This window comes from Pholcus phalangioides, unplaced genomic scaffold (assembly GCF_987345545.1).
Source record: "Pholcus phalangioides strain wild (caught in Gottingen) unplaced genomic scaffold, Ppha-v1.0 ptg000007l_1, whole genome shotgun sequence".
NCBI lineage: Eukaryota > Metazoa > Arthropoda > Arachnida > Araneae > Pholcidae > Pholcus > Pholcus phalangioides.
In genome coordinates this window covers 26,837,177-26,852,761 of record NW_028301600.1, presented here as the reverse complement: position 1 = coordinate 26,852,761, position 15,585 = coordinate 26,837,177, and the positions used below count along the sequence as shown (strand labels likewise).

Genomic DNA, 15,585 nt, shown 5'->3' with positions numbered 1-15,585 from the left:
GTCTTCGACCCTCATCTAGAAGCAAGACCCTTTACACGTATTGAATGGATTTTTTCAGTAAATTTATACTGAACAAAAATTTTGCAAAGACGATTGGCCCTCAGACCACTGGCCTAGAATTTATTGAGCTACCCAATAGTCCGAGCTTTATTCAGAACTGTCCCAACATCATGGACCCCCCTAGGCAAAGTGATGCTATGGTAGTCCCATAATTAGCTGGAAATAAACAGCCTGTATATTTCCTACTTATTTTCAAAATTTATTGTATTATACAAAATATCATAAGGTGAGGTCACTTATGGACATGAGACCCCCGAGTATGACCCCTCAGAAGAGTGGGACTGACAGAGCTGCAACAAGATCATTTTTTGTTTTTCACACTATAAATTTTATATAGAGGGGTCTGTGAAAAATCTAGCTGGGGGGCCTGCGAAAAACCCCATCATAGGGAACCTGCTGCAAAATGTAGGCGCGAGGCCCGGCTGGGTCATTGCCCTAAGATGGCCCTGGTTTTATGGGTGGTTTTGTTGGATTCTGTAATTTTATAGTCACTAATATAAGTCCTTTATTTCTTCACGCTTTAATTTTTCTTCTCAGCTCTCTGCAGCCCTCCAAACCACCTGTCATGGCCTCTTTCTCCATTTTCTTCTGTGGCCCCCTTGAAATATCCCAGTACCACTAGGGGGCCATATGACCCCCGGTTGAGAACCACTGCTCTACTGTACGTTCATTTTACCCAGAAACACACAAAAAAATTAGCAGTAAAGTGAAATCATTAAAATAAATAATTATTAAGATTAACTGATCATTGATCATTTTTGTCGCATCACATTCATTTTCTGCACATGAGGGCTAATTAGACCGGGACCTACAATTTATTGCCGATTCCGAACGGCAGGATTGTTTTTTATACTCGTCGAGGGGTTGGTGGGCTAGCCCCTCGATGGGGGACTCCTTGCGGTAACAATTTTTTCCTGCGGTCTTGTCGCCATTTTTGTTGTGTGTATATATATATATATATATATATACCCTTGTGTAATTATTAAGATTAAAATTGACAACAGTTGGCCACTACTCATTGCCTGTCGTTTTTCTTGGCAGATATCTATAAAAAAAATTTAAGTCCCTTTACCAGGGTTATTTTTTAAACCAGTCTGGGGTTTTTTTAATAAATCACATAAAAGTGGTCTAAATATAATTTTTTCCCTTGAAAAATATCATATTGGCTCATTATTAGCCGAGAACTTTTTAATTCTTACCACATTTTATATTCTTGGGGGCAAGATCTTTTTTCAAAAAATCTCATAAAAAAAAATGGCCTGAATATATATATATTTTTTTTTTCATATGAAGTACCTTAGTTATATACACAATACACCAAAATTTTTCATTCTTGTCACATTTTCTAACCATGGGCTACATTCTGATGCACTATCTTTAACAAATTCATGAATGAGGATTGCATCACACATCAAAATATATTGGTGTATTATCTCACAGGCATTTGCTTTTTTTCCTTCATGAAGAAGCAACAGTACTGACTTCCCATGTTAGGGGCAGGTGGTCTTATAATCCAATGAAGAGACACCAGATGCCCCTAAAAGACAAAGACCAATGCACTAGTAGTTGCATTTTATCTCATACATTTTCATTCCATAAGGAGCAGCACACCTCATATTGTCTATCACCACTAGGTTTAATAGTCATTTATTTTTTAAAATATATTTTCATCTCATTGCCCCCAGTTAATCAAGATTTTACTCTACAGTATCAAGTAATTTATATGAAAAATAATCAGCTACGCAGGGTTATTTAAAAAAGATGGGAAAAACTTGAAGAGGTGGTAGTACACACCAATACAAACAATTGTCATCAAAGAATGCATGGTCTAGCATGAAATGCAAACATTAAAACAGCATTTCTGTTGAAATTTATCATGAGAAGAGAACACCATTGCATGCAAATGTAACCTGGAGAAGAAAAAATAGAATGCAAATCTGCGTCACAGTGCATCAGACCGGAAAGCAAGAAAGGATCCTGTTTCATACAGCTGCCGATGTAAGCGCGCAAATGTGTTCGGATTGGGCAACCGCCTGTGGGGAAAATGCTTGCCGTACATTCGTGCTGCCTATGTGGTACTTCTGTTTGAAGCATTATTCACTGTGATGCAGATTTGCACACAGTTTCTTCTTCTTCTTCCTCCCAAGGTTACATTTGCATGCACAGTGTTCTTTTTCTCCCTATAAATTTCAACGGGAATGCTGTTTTAACATTTGCGGGGTGGCAGTTTCGAAAAGCGCTAGCACGATTGCATTTCATGTTAGACCATGCATTCTTTAATGACAATTGTTTGTATTGGTGTGTACTATCACCTTCAAAAGTTTTTCCTATCTTTTCTGAATCACCCTGTATAGATTATAATTGAAGTTCTGATTTCAAAACACTATGCAATAAGAACCATTGGTCATAATGACATCAAAATTTACATGGATACTCCTAAAGCAATGGAATTTTCTTTGAGAAAAGAAAAAAAAACTTAAAAATGTACAGGTAGATGATGCTGTACTTGGCCAGCAGTATAATTTATTTTGTGTCACCACATCATTTTGGCACTTTAACAGCATCAGTTTGTGCATAGCACAATTTTTATCAAGATGCACATTTAGACTTGCATCATTTCCCAACTTCGAGTTCGCTTGATAAATTTGAATCAAAAGTTTTTGTGTGCGTCTAATTTCAGCTAGCGCAAACCAACTAGTTTAGTAGTTAGACATAGATGTGAAACAAGGAGAATCTGGTTATATAAAATCAGACTTAAAAACCTAGAAGTTTCACTTCTATCACATGAGATTCTCACTTACATTTTTTTGTTAATTGTGATGAAATTCCATGAAGAGAGTAAGCCTGATCCACTCTGATGGTTGCAGAGTAAAATTATCAGTATCAGATAATGAGCAAGAAACATTGAAGTTCAAAATGAACCATAAACTGCATGTTCGAAAGGTTCAGGCTGAAAATTATTTAATACGAGACACTGAAGCTAAAAAAAACTGATTTCATTGACTTTTGATATGGAGAAAACAGTACCATTTCCTATGCTTACGACATATGAAATGTCAACAACTGGTTGTGGCATATTATAAAAGAAATATGTATGTATACAACCTACTTTACTGCATAACAACTCTGGCCATACAGGGTGATTCAGAAAAGATAGGAAAAACAAAAGAGGTGATAGTACACACCAATACAAACAAATGTCATCAAAGAATACATTGTTTAACATGAAATGCAAACGCAGTAGCGCGTTTCGAAACGGCTGCTCCACAAACGCTAAAATGGCATTCCTGTTGAAATTTATCGGAAAAAAAGAACACCATGCATACAAATATACGAAGGTTTTTTAACAACTGGCTGTTGCAAAGATATATTTTGGAAAGAGAGAAAACTGCCCCTGCGGGGAATCGAACCCATGTCCTTTCACTTTCCGGATGAACGCCCTAGACCACTAGACTACAGAGGCACAGAATCTCTCTATCTTTCCTTGGAGCTTGTGTACACTGAACGGGACCGTACATGGACGGCCGGACCAGACTCAGGCCAAGCTCGCAACCGCTGATGCTGCCACCAGATGGCGACTTATACAAGGATGACGTCACTCTCCACTACCATACGAAGGTTTTTTAACAACTGGCTGTTGCGAAGATATATCTGGTGTCAGCGTCAGCAGTTGTGAGCTTGGCCTGAGTCTGGTCCGGCCGTCCATGTACGGTCCCGTTCAGTGTACACGAGCTCCAAGGAAAGATAGAGAAATTCTGTGCCTCTAGTGGTATAGGGCGTTCAATCGGAAAGTGAAAGGACGTGGGTTTGATTCCCCACAGGGGCAGTTGAATTTTCTCTACTTCCAAAATATATCTTCGCAACAGCCACTTGTTAAAAAACCTTTGTATGGTAGCAGAGAGGGACGTCATCCTTGTAACATACAAATATAACCTGGGGAAATACATTAAGTATTTTCATACTGAAATGCATGTCTGCTTTTTTTAGTACTACTAAAGTGCACCATTATCCTGTGCGTTACAACTGTTAGAACGGTTGCACGCTGGAAAAACTTTATAGGGCTGGCATGTGCGGCTTTTATCACTTTGATGCAGATTTGCATACGGTTTCTTCTACTTTCCTAGTGCAACATATGTCTCTATCTGCCAATGAACGAAACAGTTTCGAATTATTTCTGTTATTACAAATTAAAGCACACATTAGTCAAGACATCAAATCAAGGGAAAACCCTTCACTAGTAGGTAAATCGCAAAGTATACTTATGATGAAGAGGCTAGGGTGGAAGTGACACTCGGCTATGGTCTTCAAGAAACGATGCTCGACCACAGATGTCAGTAGAATCACACATAGAACTCGGCGACAAACCCAAGGCAACGGCGAGGCGGCGGAATCGGATCATGGATATCGACAGAACCACATTTGGTCTTCGCCGATCAAGCAGTAGAAATCAGATGACGGACATCATGATGAACCCAGGGCGTTGACGAGGCGATATTAGATCGCGAACACCGGTGGAACCACACAGGAATTTTGCCGTTCAAGTGGTGGAATCCAGTTAACGGATATCGCGACAAACCCAGGGCGTTGACGAAGAGGCATCATTAGATTGCGAACATCGGTAGTGCTGCATGTGGATTTCAGCATTCAAGCTGTGGAGTCTAATGGCAGACGTCGTGACGAACAGATAGCATCAGATTGCGGATTTCAGCGTCAAACGAGGAAACAGTATCAGATCACTGCTATTGACTATGCCAGCCAACACCAGATCGCAGTCGGCAAGATCTACGAAGGTATTAAGATTGAGAACGGACACTAGACATCCTTGAACGCATTCTTGGAGAGCAACTGACGGGAACATCGGACCAGCCGAGTTGTTCGGATGATTTGCGAATATAGCGCTACATGAGACTGAAGACCGATTTGAAGCACTGACGTCATTATGTATAGCTTTCAAATCACTAAGCATGCAAATGAGGAGTAACGCACATGCGCCCCCATCGACATCTGCATTCCAAGCGGCAAGTTCGGAAACTAGTTTCTTTTCTTCCTAAAACAGTTTGTGACACGTCGGCACCGAAAACGTCCGTAAGTAACAAAAGTTTGTTTAGTCGACAGAAAATAATTATAAACATAAAGTATATGATAGACATAACACAAACTCAATAATAAAACATAACACATGCACTACTATTACAAAAAGGATAAAAGTCAGGCGAGTGCCAATAAGGCCACGTTACACTAGATTACATTTGCATGCATGGTGTTCTTTTTCTCCTGATAAATTACGACAGGGATGTCGTTTTAACATTTGCGGAACAGCTGTTTCGAAACGTGCTAGTGTGTTTGCATTTCATGGTAGACCATGCATTCTTTGATGACAATTGTTTGCATTGGTGTGTACTATCACCTCTTAAAGTTTTTCCTATCTTTTCTAAATCACCCTGTATACTGCCATATATCTTAATCTATCTGTGATTGCCACAGGATTGGTAGGTAAAGAACTGGATTCTGATATTCTTTGGCCAAATTCAAACCTGTGGACCTTTATAGAGGAAGATAAGCATATTACCACTGCGCCACTCAGGCACAACATTATGTATATAACCAGGGATGTCATGATTGAGTAGCGACTTTGGTTTTATGTACATTTTGGGATGAGACAATGGCTTCTCAAGATTCATAGGAGAAATTGGTTCCTGTGTCATAAAATACTTACAAACCCTTGCCTCTTCATCAAAACACATTATACTGTCCAGTGATACATGTAGTTTTCTGTGGTTCCCAACTTCAAGGTGCAAATGAGAGCTGATTTCCCTGTTAAAAAGTCTCGCCACAGAGAGCAACAGGCCTACAAACACTACGAATATCCAGTCACTACACCTCACTCACTTCACTTCTGAAACACAGATGGCAGCACTGAAAAATCATACACAACACTAGATACGCGCTCTGACTGTTAGGTACACACTCTTACACTTCCGTCACAACTCGCTAGGTAGTAAATTGCCCATGGCGATAGACCTGAGTTGTGCTCGGTGGGAAAGAATGAATGAATGAAATAAAAAAAACGTGATACATGTAGACAGGGTTGCAACTGGGGGGGAGTGGCCGAGCACCAGACAAGAGAGGATGTTATAACGTATCAATGGGCCCCCGGCATAAAAGTCTAAAATCGTCATAGCATAAAAACATAAATGTTTACCTTTTGATGTTATTCATCGGCAGCAGCGTTCGTATGGTGACGATCAAGGTCGATTGTGATGTTGCTGGCAAATGAAATGACCTTGAAGCCAATTGGCTTGGTTAGACACGTGTGGTCGGGAGTTTTCCCCTTTCAGGGTTCATACAAAATTTTCAAAATGAAAAGTAAGGACTTTTTAAGGAGTTTCAAGAGTTTTTAAGGAGTCATGGCAAACTTCATAACTTACAAGTTTTACAGCAAAAAAAAAAGGGGCGGGGCACATATGCAAATTTATTTTGAATTTGCAAACAAACTTTCCCTCTTCTCAAAAATATAGATGTAGAAGTGGTTCAAAAATTACAAGTTTTGATTTGTTACCCGACATCATAAGAATTCATAAAATAATCAATCCACGTACATGCTTTCTGTCACCACCAAAGTGTTCTAAAACCTTCAAGTGTTAGTCAAAAATATAACTCATAACAGCATCACATAAATTATAAAAATTCTAAAAGTGATATTCATTCCCCCTCCAATTATTCAAAATAAAAACCACAGCCAACAAAGATTTTTCTTACAAAATTATTTATATTTGCAGCAACTCTTCAGGGCTCATATAAAATTTTCAAAATGAAAAGTAAGGAGTTTTTAAGGTGTCATGGGGTAACGCCCCCTCCGAAAAAAAAATTGCACCACTAGACAATAAAAGAAGCCCACAGAAAAACAAAAGAAGCCCACATGTGAATTGATTTTCATTTAATTTCTTTTTCAATGTTTCCAAGACTTCAACTTTCAGAATAAAGGGTATGATGGGTAGCAATTTCAGCTGAAAAGAAAGAGATATGCCGTGACTGTACGCACGAGTAACAAGCGACAAGAGAACACAAATTTGAACAGTAACAGAGCATGATGATCAAGATTAGGTATTGAGAAGTGTAGTAAGAAAGAAGAGAGAGAGTTGCGGTAGTATATAGTATTAAAATGATTTAAAGAAATCGGAAGTGATGTATTGAGTTTGCAATAAATTTTGTTTTTATCTTGCTTGAGCTGTGGCCACTTCTGCCAGAGAGAGATACAAATACAACGCCACAACAGGCAAAATGTCCAACGAGGTGGCTAAGAAAAAGATGCCCATAAAAATATGGATGTCATATTTCAAAAATACAGCAACCCAATTAAAAATGCAATGATCTGCGGCATAATCACGGATCACTTATATGACGCGCGGCACAGCTCCAGAGCATTTGGATCCGCTAAGTATTTGAAGATCACTTGAGTGGCTCTGTAGGGGACTCAATAGGGAGAATGTTAGTTCAGGTGCCCACAAACTAGTGAAAAGTTTTACTCGTTTTTCGCGCACCGAGTAAGGCGCCATTAAGAATATTTCATATTTTTTATAAAGGGTGGTTGATGACGTAAGAATCATCCAACCCCCCCCCCTCCACGTCATCAAGTCAGCAAATCGAAAAATCCCCCATCCATGCTGATGTAATACTTGAATGACCCCTAACATAAAGATACCCGAAAGTTATTTTCAGAAGGTTAAAAGGTTAAAAAAAGTGGGTTCAGCTATAGCGGCTGATCGGCTCGTCCTCCCCCCTCCCTTCCTGTAAAAACAGACGTGGCTCGGGCTGTCACTTTTAAAAGCCGCGTTTTACTAGCAGGTTTTCTATGCCGCGCGCAACGTGAATCACCCAGCGCTACACGCCGTCTATTCATCAATAGCAGTATGACTGTTTTCCTACAGAGCGCAATACGGCTCACGACAGCGCTTTACATCGGGCGTGATTGGCAGACTGCTTCTGAGTTAAGCGTCATGTGCCGCGCGTTTCAGCGATCTTCCCTTCATTTTCGTGTTGTGTCTCTTCCCTTTAAACCGGAGCATGCAGCCGATAGAGTAGATGACGCCAGGGTCATATACTATATAGCCATCCTGAGCCGATGCGCCACGCTTGGAAAACGAAAATGCGTAACGCCATTATGTAACTCATTTCTGCCGACACAAAATGATCCAGTTAGGTTCACGCGGCGCAAAAAGCCTACTCCTAGGAAAACCTGGCTTCAGGGATGAACGCTCGTTACGGGATCCCAGGAGAGAGAAACCCATTGTCTCTCATGGAATCTTGTGTGTGGATAGAGCCTGTACCTCTTCTTTTTTTTTTTTTTGCCTTTTTATTTACGGCAACCAATCTGCGAAACAGATTTGCTTTCCCCACTGGACTTCAGTTTTTGGCATTTTAAGGCGCGGCGGCGAAAAGATACGCTTGTCGTCGTCCCTTACTCGAAATTTTTTTTCCTTTCTTTTTCAGTAGCGAGTTGTAATGTGAATAAAACACGTCAAAAAAACTGCGGAAAGCAGTGACATTTTGCGGTTTCTCGGAATTTTCGTAGTGAGATATTGGCTGTAAGCAAATAGGAAGGAGGGATAAAATAGGAACAGTAGGAGAGAATTGTGGTAAAAAAAAAGACGATTGCGGCGAAAGTAGAAAAATAGTAGGATAAATAGGAAAGCTGCGAGGTCTGCACTCAGTATACTGCGTAATATTGGAGGTTCGAGACATCGTTTCGCCGCATAAAGTAAAAACTTAAAAAAACTTTCTCACCACTGGGCATGGGGGAATTTTGGGCTACTGGTTCAGCGGAGTGATGTCGTTCTACGGACAATCGATTTCCAACGCTGACCAGTTCACGACATAGGCAGGAAAACACGTCAAAACTCTCGATTCGGTAAAAAATCACATTTTTAAAAGCAAAAGCGTATAATCGTATTAATTTACTAAATACGACAAAATCGTAACGGTTGGCAGGTATGCACAACTATTGGATGTTCCAATCCCATCCCCTGCTTTCACATTTCCTATTATAAAGGGAGAGCCCGTTTTTTTAAAAATCTTTTCTTCCTCTTTATATTGGGGGGAAGCTTCCTCTTATTTTTTTAGGCAATGCTATTCATCACCGTGGGGAACGCCTATTCTAAAAAAGATCATCCCTTCAGAGAAAAAAAAAAAAAGACTTTTTCAGGCGTGGCTGCAAAAAGTAAGGAGTTATAAAGGCCCTTCCAGAGGGAAATGAAAAGTTAGGAGTTTTTAAGGAGTTTGTAAGGATGTGCGAACCCTGCCTTTAAATACCGGCCATACGTTGTAACGCTCTCTTCCTTTGTTATATTCATTCAACTAAAACCCTCTAGTTGGGCAGTTGTCCATCTTACAACCACTTCATTTGGCCTTAGGCTGAGAAAATGATCCAAAAGTTGTTCATTATGCAATAGTTCAATTGTCTAAATTTGTTTCCCGGCAGGTCCAGACCCGAAAAAGTTGTTTTATTTTTATAGTTGAAAAATTCATCGTTAACTGATAACGAAAAATAACAAAGGAGCTGGCCTCGTCAATGGTATGTGCAATAACACTACATCTTGTTGATCCGGCCGCAACCGAGAGGCCCTCTAGTGCTGACCCGGCTGGGCTACACCGAAGTGACAACCAACGTTGAGTGTCCGACTGGCAGATAATATAAATAGACTGATTATTGAATGACCTTAAACCGGTGAGAATATTCCGTTTTGTCAATATTGAATCAAGGGTTTTACATGTTGAAAAATCTAGTGTTAGATTTGTGTAACGTTAGTCCGAACTTAATAAATAACATTTTCATGCGAAAGTTGAGTTGTGTTAATTTTCCACTTGTCGTTTGCTTCTACAATTTACTGGATATTTTGAACCAAGCAAGCAACTCACACAAGGTATGTTGCAGTGCGAAATTCACTCTTTAACCAGTCGGGTGGTTACAACGCCATATTCAATCGCGCCAATTTTAATCTAATTATTTCAATTTCTGAAAACTAATTTGTAGTTATTTCAATTTTTTGTTGTGGATGATTTTAAAAAACAGTTAAGAACATGAGAAAGTGTGTTTAAAGATATTATAAAAAATTTCACTGAAGAAAATTCATTTTATGACCTTCAAACTTTTAAAACAGGAAAAAAAAGGAAAAGGGAGCAATTTCTTGAACTGCTTACTGGTTAACCCATAATTTCCTAAACTTTTTGTTCCATCGCTCCCTTCTATAGAAATTTTTTCTCTTATTACCCCCAAACTCCAGCAAACCCATAGGATCCTATATTATACCTGTACCTTCCATCACTTCCATTTTCATTTCCCCTGTCATGCTCTTTTTTTGCTTTCTTCATTGGTTCCAAAAAGTAAGAGACTTATGTGCATATGAGGATGTCGGTACCCCAATTCACTACTATGCTACAAAGTGCCTTTATACAACTCATCTTCCTTATTTTGCAGCACCAACATAGAGATATGAAATCTTTTGGAAAAAACATTATTAGTGATGACACAAAAGTGGAATGACTTAAGGACAGGAAAAGTGACATAACAAAGTGCTATGTGAACTTCCTACAAATCTATGTCATTGATGGACATTTGTGACTGCTGAGAAAAGTCTGGACTTTCATGGGCAAGATCTAGTCTGATTATGTCACTAGTCATGTTGAACTTATAACGGTGATATTTTCAGATAACTTTAAATTAATTATTTTAACAAGAATTGTGTTTATATTAGAAAATTTTGTTAATGAATAAAGGTCTTAAAGTTGAAAAATTCTTTGTTTGTTTCCTTGTTGTCATGGGTGGCTTAAACGAGGGTGTAAGGGGTGCAGTGCACCCAAAAAATTCACACATAACATCACGCTTTTGAGTCATATGTTGACAATAGAGATGTTGAGAAAACTTTAGGGAATAAATAGACAGGACCTATGATCGTAATACCAGGAACAAGAATGTAAGCCATCAGGAGCGGCTCACGACAAAATCGCTATTTGGGATCTCAGATTTTTGCACCTCCTGTCTATTCCCCCAAAGCCCCTGCATCAAGGCCCCTAGGCTGGAATCTTTCATGGGCCCCCAAGCCAGATTTTAAATGGAGGGGGACCCTTCTACAGTTCTACAGTTAATTTATAGCGTGATAAAAAAATGATAAGGATAGAGTCCTGGACAGGTCCTCGGGCTGGAGCCTTGTCAGCCCTACCCTTGTGGATCATGCCCTTCCCTCATAATTTATCCCAACAATTCCTAACAAAAAACTATAAAAAAACATTTTTTTTGGCCCTTTCATCTCAGATTTATCACCTCTCCAGAACAGACAGAAATAATTTGCTGTGGCCAGTGAAACTTTTCCACCATGGACTTAGCACCCCTCTTGAGTGGCGCTCCGTGCGGCCGTAATGGGTCGCATGGTCCAAGAGCCGCCCCTGTACCCCATGAAAAGGGGCAAGTGTGCATTTTTGTTCCCTCACCTAGTATTTTTCCCAGAATGGTCCAGAAGCAAAGGATAAATTCTTCTCACTTGTCGGTCCCTGTAGTATCAGAAACACCTTTGAAATAAATTTCTCAATAAAAATAACCTCGTCATATATCTTCACAGGATAAGTGATGATGGCTCCACAAATTAAGTGCTGTTTTATAAGGATTAAGTTACCTGTTATCTGGCATTTTAAAATATATTTAAATCAAAAAGCAGAAAAATCTGCTTCAAAAGCGGAATACATGGTCACGACCATGTTGCAAGGTAAACAATGACGTGCAGCTTTCTTCTGAAAAGAATCAGGTTTATCTACAGGTCCCCTTGACTGAAGCCCTGCCAGCCTCCCACCAGGGTCACCTTTAGGGGCAGTATATGTGACTTCACACCCAGGTGGTAGGTAAGCCTCATACCCTCTGCTTGTTGTGGTCTGATAAACTTGGATGTGTTGAAGATCCAGGAGTGAACAAGAGTGCACCAGCAGATCATATTCCAAAAGTTTATTTTTTTATTAATCCATACACGTCAGAGTCAGTTCAGATCTAGGTTTTATTGTAATTAAATGATTAACCACCCTATCAATCACACTTAAAACTTACAAACATCTCATTCATTTACTCACATTATTTTCTTCTTTGCTGACACTCTCTTCTGCCAATTTCAGATTGGTGTGATAACTTTCATTCAATGGGTCCAACTCAATGGCCTTTTTGTAGCATTCTATTGCTTTCACATTATCACCATGACTGCTATAAGCGAATCTAATTCAGTGAAGATATTCATGAAAAAAAAAAAGAGAAAACTAGCGATTACTTGAATAGATGAATAAATTGATATTATGATTTCATGAAAAAAAATAAAGGTATACATCAATTCTGAATGCTATTATGCATGAGGATATAACTGATCACATTTTTCCAGTCATAATTTGACTATTTTTTCATATCACTGTTTTAATGAGACATTTAGAACTGGAGGTCTGGGTGCTAACTTTGACTGCCAGGTGGCTTGAACTTCATCTTTGAATCCAACTTTACTCCATCCTAAATTCTATCCATACTTTGAAATTTAGCTTTTCCTTTTTGTAATTCATTTTGTCAGAAATGACACAGAATAGTTAGGTTGCATTGAGACTGTGACAGAGTTTAAAAATTTCTCACATATAACAGACACTTTTCTATTTTATGAAAGTACCATTGACTTAATCAACATATACCAAAGACAAGTGGTCCAAAAATATGATAAAACATATAAAACATCAGCAGCTTTATGAGGACAAAAGCACGGAAGGGCTCAAAACAAAATAAATTCAAACAAAACAGGACTTAAAACTATTCTGAAGGAGCATACAGTAAACAATTTTCATTGAGAGAAATAATTTTGGATATAAATTATTCAAGAAAACCCAAAAATATCTAGTAAAGCTACAGTGCATCTATAAGATTAAATTTGATGCAAAAAATAAATAAATAATAACAACACAAGTCACAAACATGATTAACAACAGCTTGTGTTAAAAGCATTACACTAGCAGTACACTTTCATCTTAGCCAAAAGGCTAAGAGTGAGGCCAATTGCACTAGTGCTGGATCTTTACTTTTAAATAAAGCTGATACTTGAAAACTTGTCTGTGATGCACCTGTTCAATTCAGTGCACTTGATGGATTTTCAAAACATTAGTTCATTTTATAGAAAATATTAGAAATTTAATATTGATCTTTAGAAAATTAATATAATATTAATATCTTTAAAAGAAAATATTTCCAGATTAACTTTATTAAAACATTATTTTAGTTCCTGAATAAAATGATCACATATGGCATATATGAAGAAACAAACCACTTTTTTTTCTCTTCTGAATGCAATATGCATAATAGTGACCACACTCTTTTTTTAAAATCACAATGGTTACAGGGATGAAATGCACTTACCCTTCAAAAAGGTTTTATTTTTTTTTAACCTTTACCTGCTAATTATTTATTTTATGAATTTTTGTTGAAAGGGTTCAACTTACCCCATTCGTCCATAGGCTTTTCCATACTCTGGATCAAGACTGATAGCTTCCTCACAGTCTTTAATTGCAGCACTGTAATTACCAAGTCGACTGTATGCAGCAGCTCTGAATAGAATGGCAAAAAATAATACATTCAAACCAATAAAAATTAAAAGATTTCATACATGGTGTATCTAAAAAGAAATGGTACATTGCAGCAAAAGAATAATTTTGACAATGAAGCTGAAGTTATTTTGAGCAGTATGATATTTTGTTATACAAGAGATTTTACGTTTACTGGCACATACATTTTGGGGGTTGGGGGGGGGGGAGAGACTGCAGATTGACCAGAGTGAAATTGATTGTTACGTAATGTTATTAAAAATTTATTTATTAGTACAGTTGACCAGTTTTCACCATCAGTAGCTAATTTGAATACGGCTACGGACACACGGGCATGAAGCAGGAGAGGGAAAAAACTGCAGAAAAATGGACAATAGAGAATTGTGCGGGACCGGTACACACAATACGCGTTCCCCCACACAAAAGGCGCGTTCTCAAGGTCACATGCACAAAAACGCAACTGGTTCCATTTTTTTTGCATGTTTTTCGTCAGTTTGGTGGACACACTGCATGTTTTTCGTCAGTTTGGTGGACACACAAGAATTTTATCACGATGCAGTTTTTTTTTAAATCCCCTTTATTTTTTTTCTTTTTGCCACAAATGGAGCATTTGGATAGCGAGTTATTATAACTAGAGCCCGGATTATATGCAAATGCATATGCACTTGCACATTTTGGCCTTTTTTAGCATTAAAACATATAAATGCATAAAATAAGAGAATTTTCAGAATTTTTTTTCGGAGGTAGGATTCAATGAATTAATTCACTAAATCCCACCTCCAGAAAAAAATTTATGAAAATATTACGAGCAATATATACTTGAAACATTTGAAAAAAAGTGATTGAGCTTAAATAAACCTTTAAAAATATACACTTATTTTGAAAATTCTTTGATTTTATGCATTTATATGCATTAATGCTGAAAAGGCCAAAATATGCAAATATATATGTACATATGCATTTGCATATAATCTGGGCTAGGGTATGAAAAAATCATTTTTTTAATTTAAAAAATCAGTTTTTTCAATTAAAATTAACTGATTGCTTATTAATTTAAATAAATTAATCAAAACAAAATAATTAAATTAATTAGAACAAATTATTAAACAAACCAATTAAAACAAATTATAAATGGCCATAATTATCAGAAAAAATATGCCAATGGGTCGATGACCCCAAATCATAGGAATCGATATAGGGATATATAGGGCCGGTGAAAGCTCAAATTTCGGACATTGGCCGGGTGAACTGGGCTGGCCCCTTCGCGAAGAGGCACCATCTGACTATTGTAATAATGTCGTAATGGTCATAAGGCGCCTATGATAGACAACCAATAAGGAGCTGGCACCGTGACATCACAAAACTAGCGTTCGCGTGCGAAACACGTTCTCGTGTGCCCAGGGGGGAAAAGCAGGTTTGCGTCCAGCGGGAAAACACTCCTGTGTGTCCGTAGCCTGAGTAACTCTCAGATGTCATATTCAAACTGTTTAATGAGGGAGATTCAAGAATAATGGCCACATCAGTTATAAAGTGACTTATCTAACAAGCATGTCGGCATATTAATTTTAATTCAACCCAAATGTTGTGTTGCAAGACTCATGGTGAATGATACATAAATTTGATCAACAACCCTTTTCTAGTCTGAGGTTTATCTTCTCTCTAACTCTTTGGTTCTGTCACACACTTCTACCACTTTGCTGTTTCGCTATAAAGCAACAATGCTGGGGATGCAATGTGTAATGTATGTGACCTTGACAAAGGGGTAGGCAACCTACCACATTCCTTGATAACATAACCACAGCTTGGAAAAATATATTAATTTTTTTTTAATACAACACCTTATAAGCATTTGACTCCCCTCCCTCTAGAAACTTAGAAAGTATGGTAATCTGTGCGGAGGCCTTGTTCTATAGGTTGTGT

The 15,585-nt window shown here is 38.1% G+C and overlaps 1 protein-coding gene across 3 annotated transcripts in view; it reads right to left on the bottom strand.

Moving 5' to 3' along the window:
- Window positions 1-15,585, bottom strand: part of LOC149085121 (small glutamine-rich tetratricopeptide repeat-containing protein beta-like) — a 91,737-nt gene that overhangs the window by 31,236 nt on the left and 44,916 nt on the right. For all 3 annotated transcript variants that reach the window (XM_089232940.1, XM_089232938.1, XM_089232939.1), the window contains exons 6-7: window positions 13,564-13,668; window positions 12,172-12,310 (exon numbers count right to left, since the gene is read on the bottom strand). In XM_089232940.1, coding sequence (XP_089089066.1) covers window positions 12,172-12,310; window positions 13,564-13,668 — 244 coding nt within the window. The remainder of the gene's footprint in view (window positions 1-12,171; window positions 12,311-13,563; window positions 13,669-15,585) is intronic.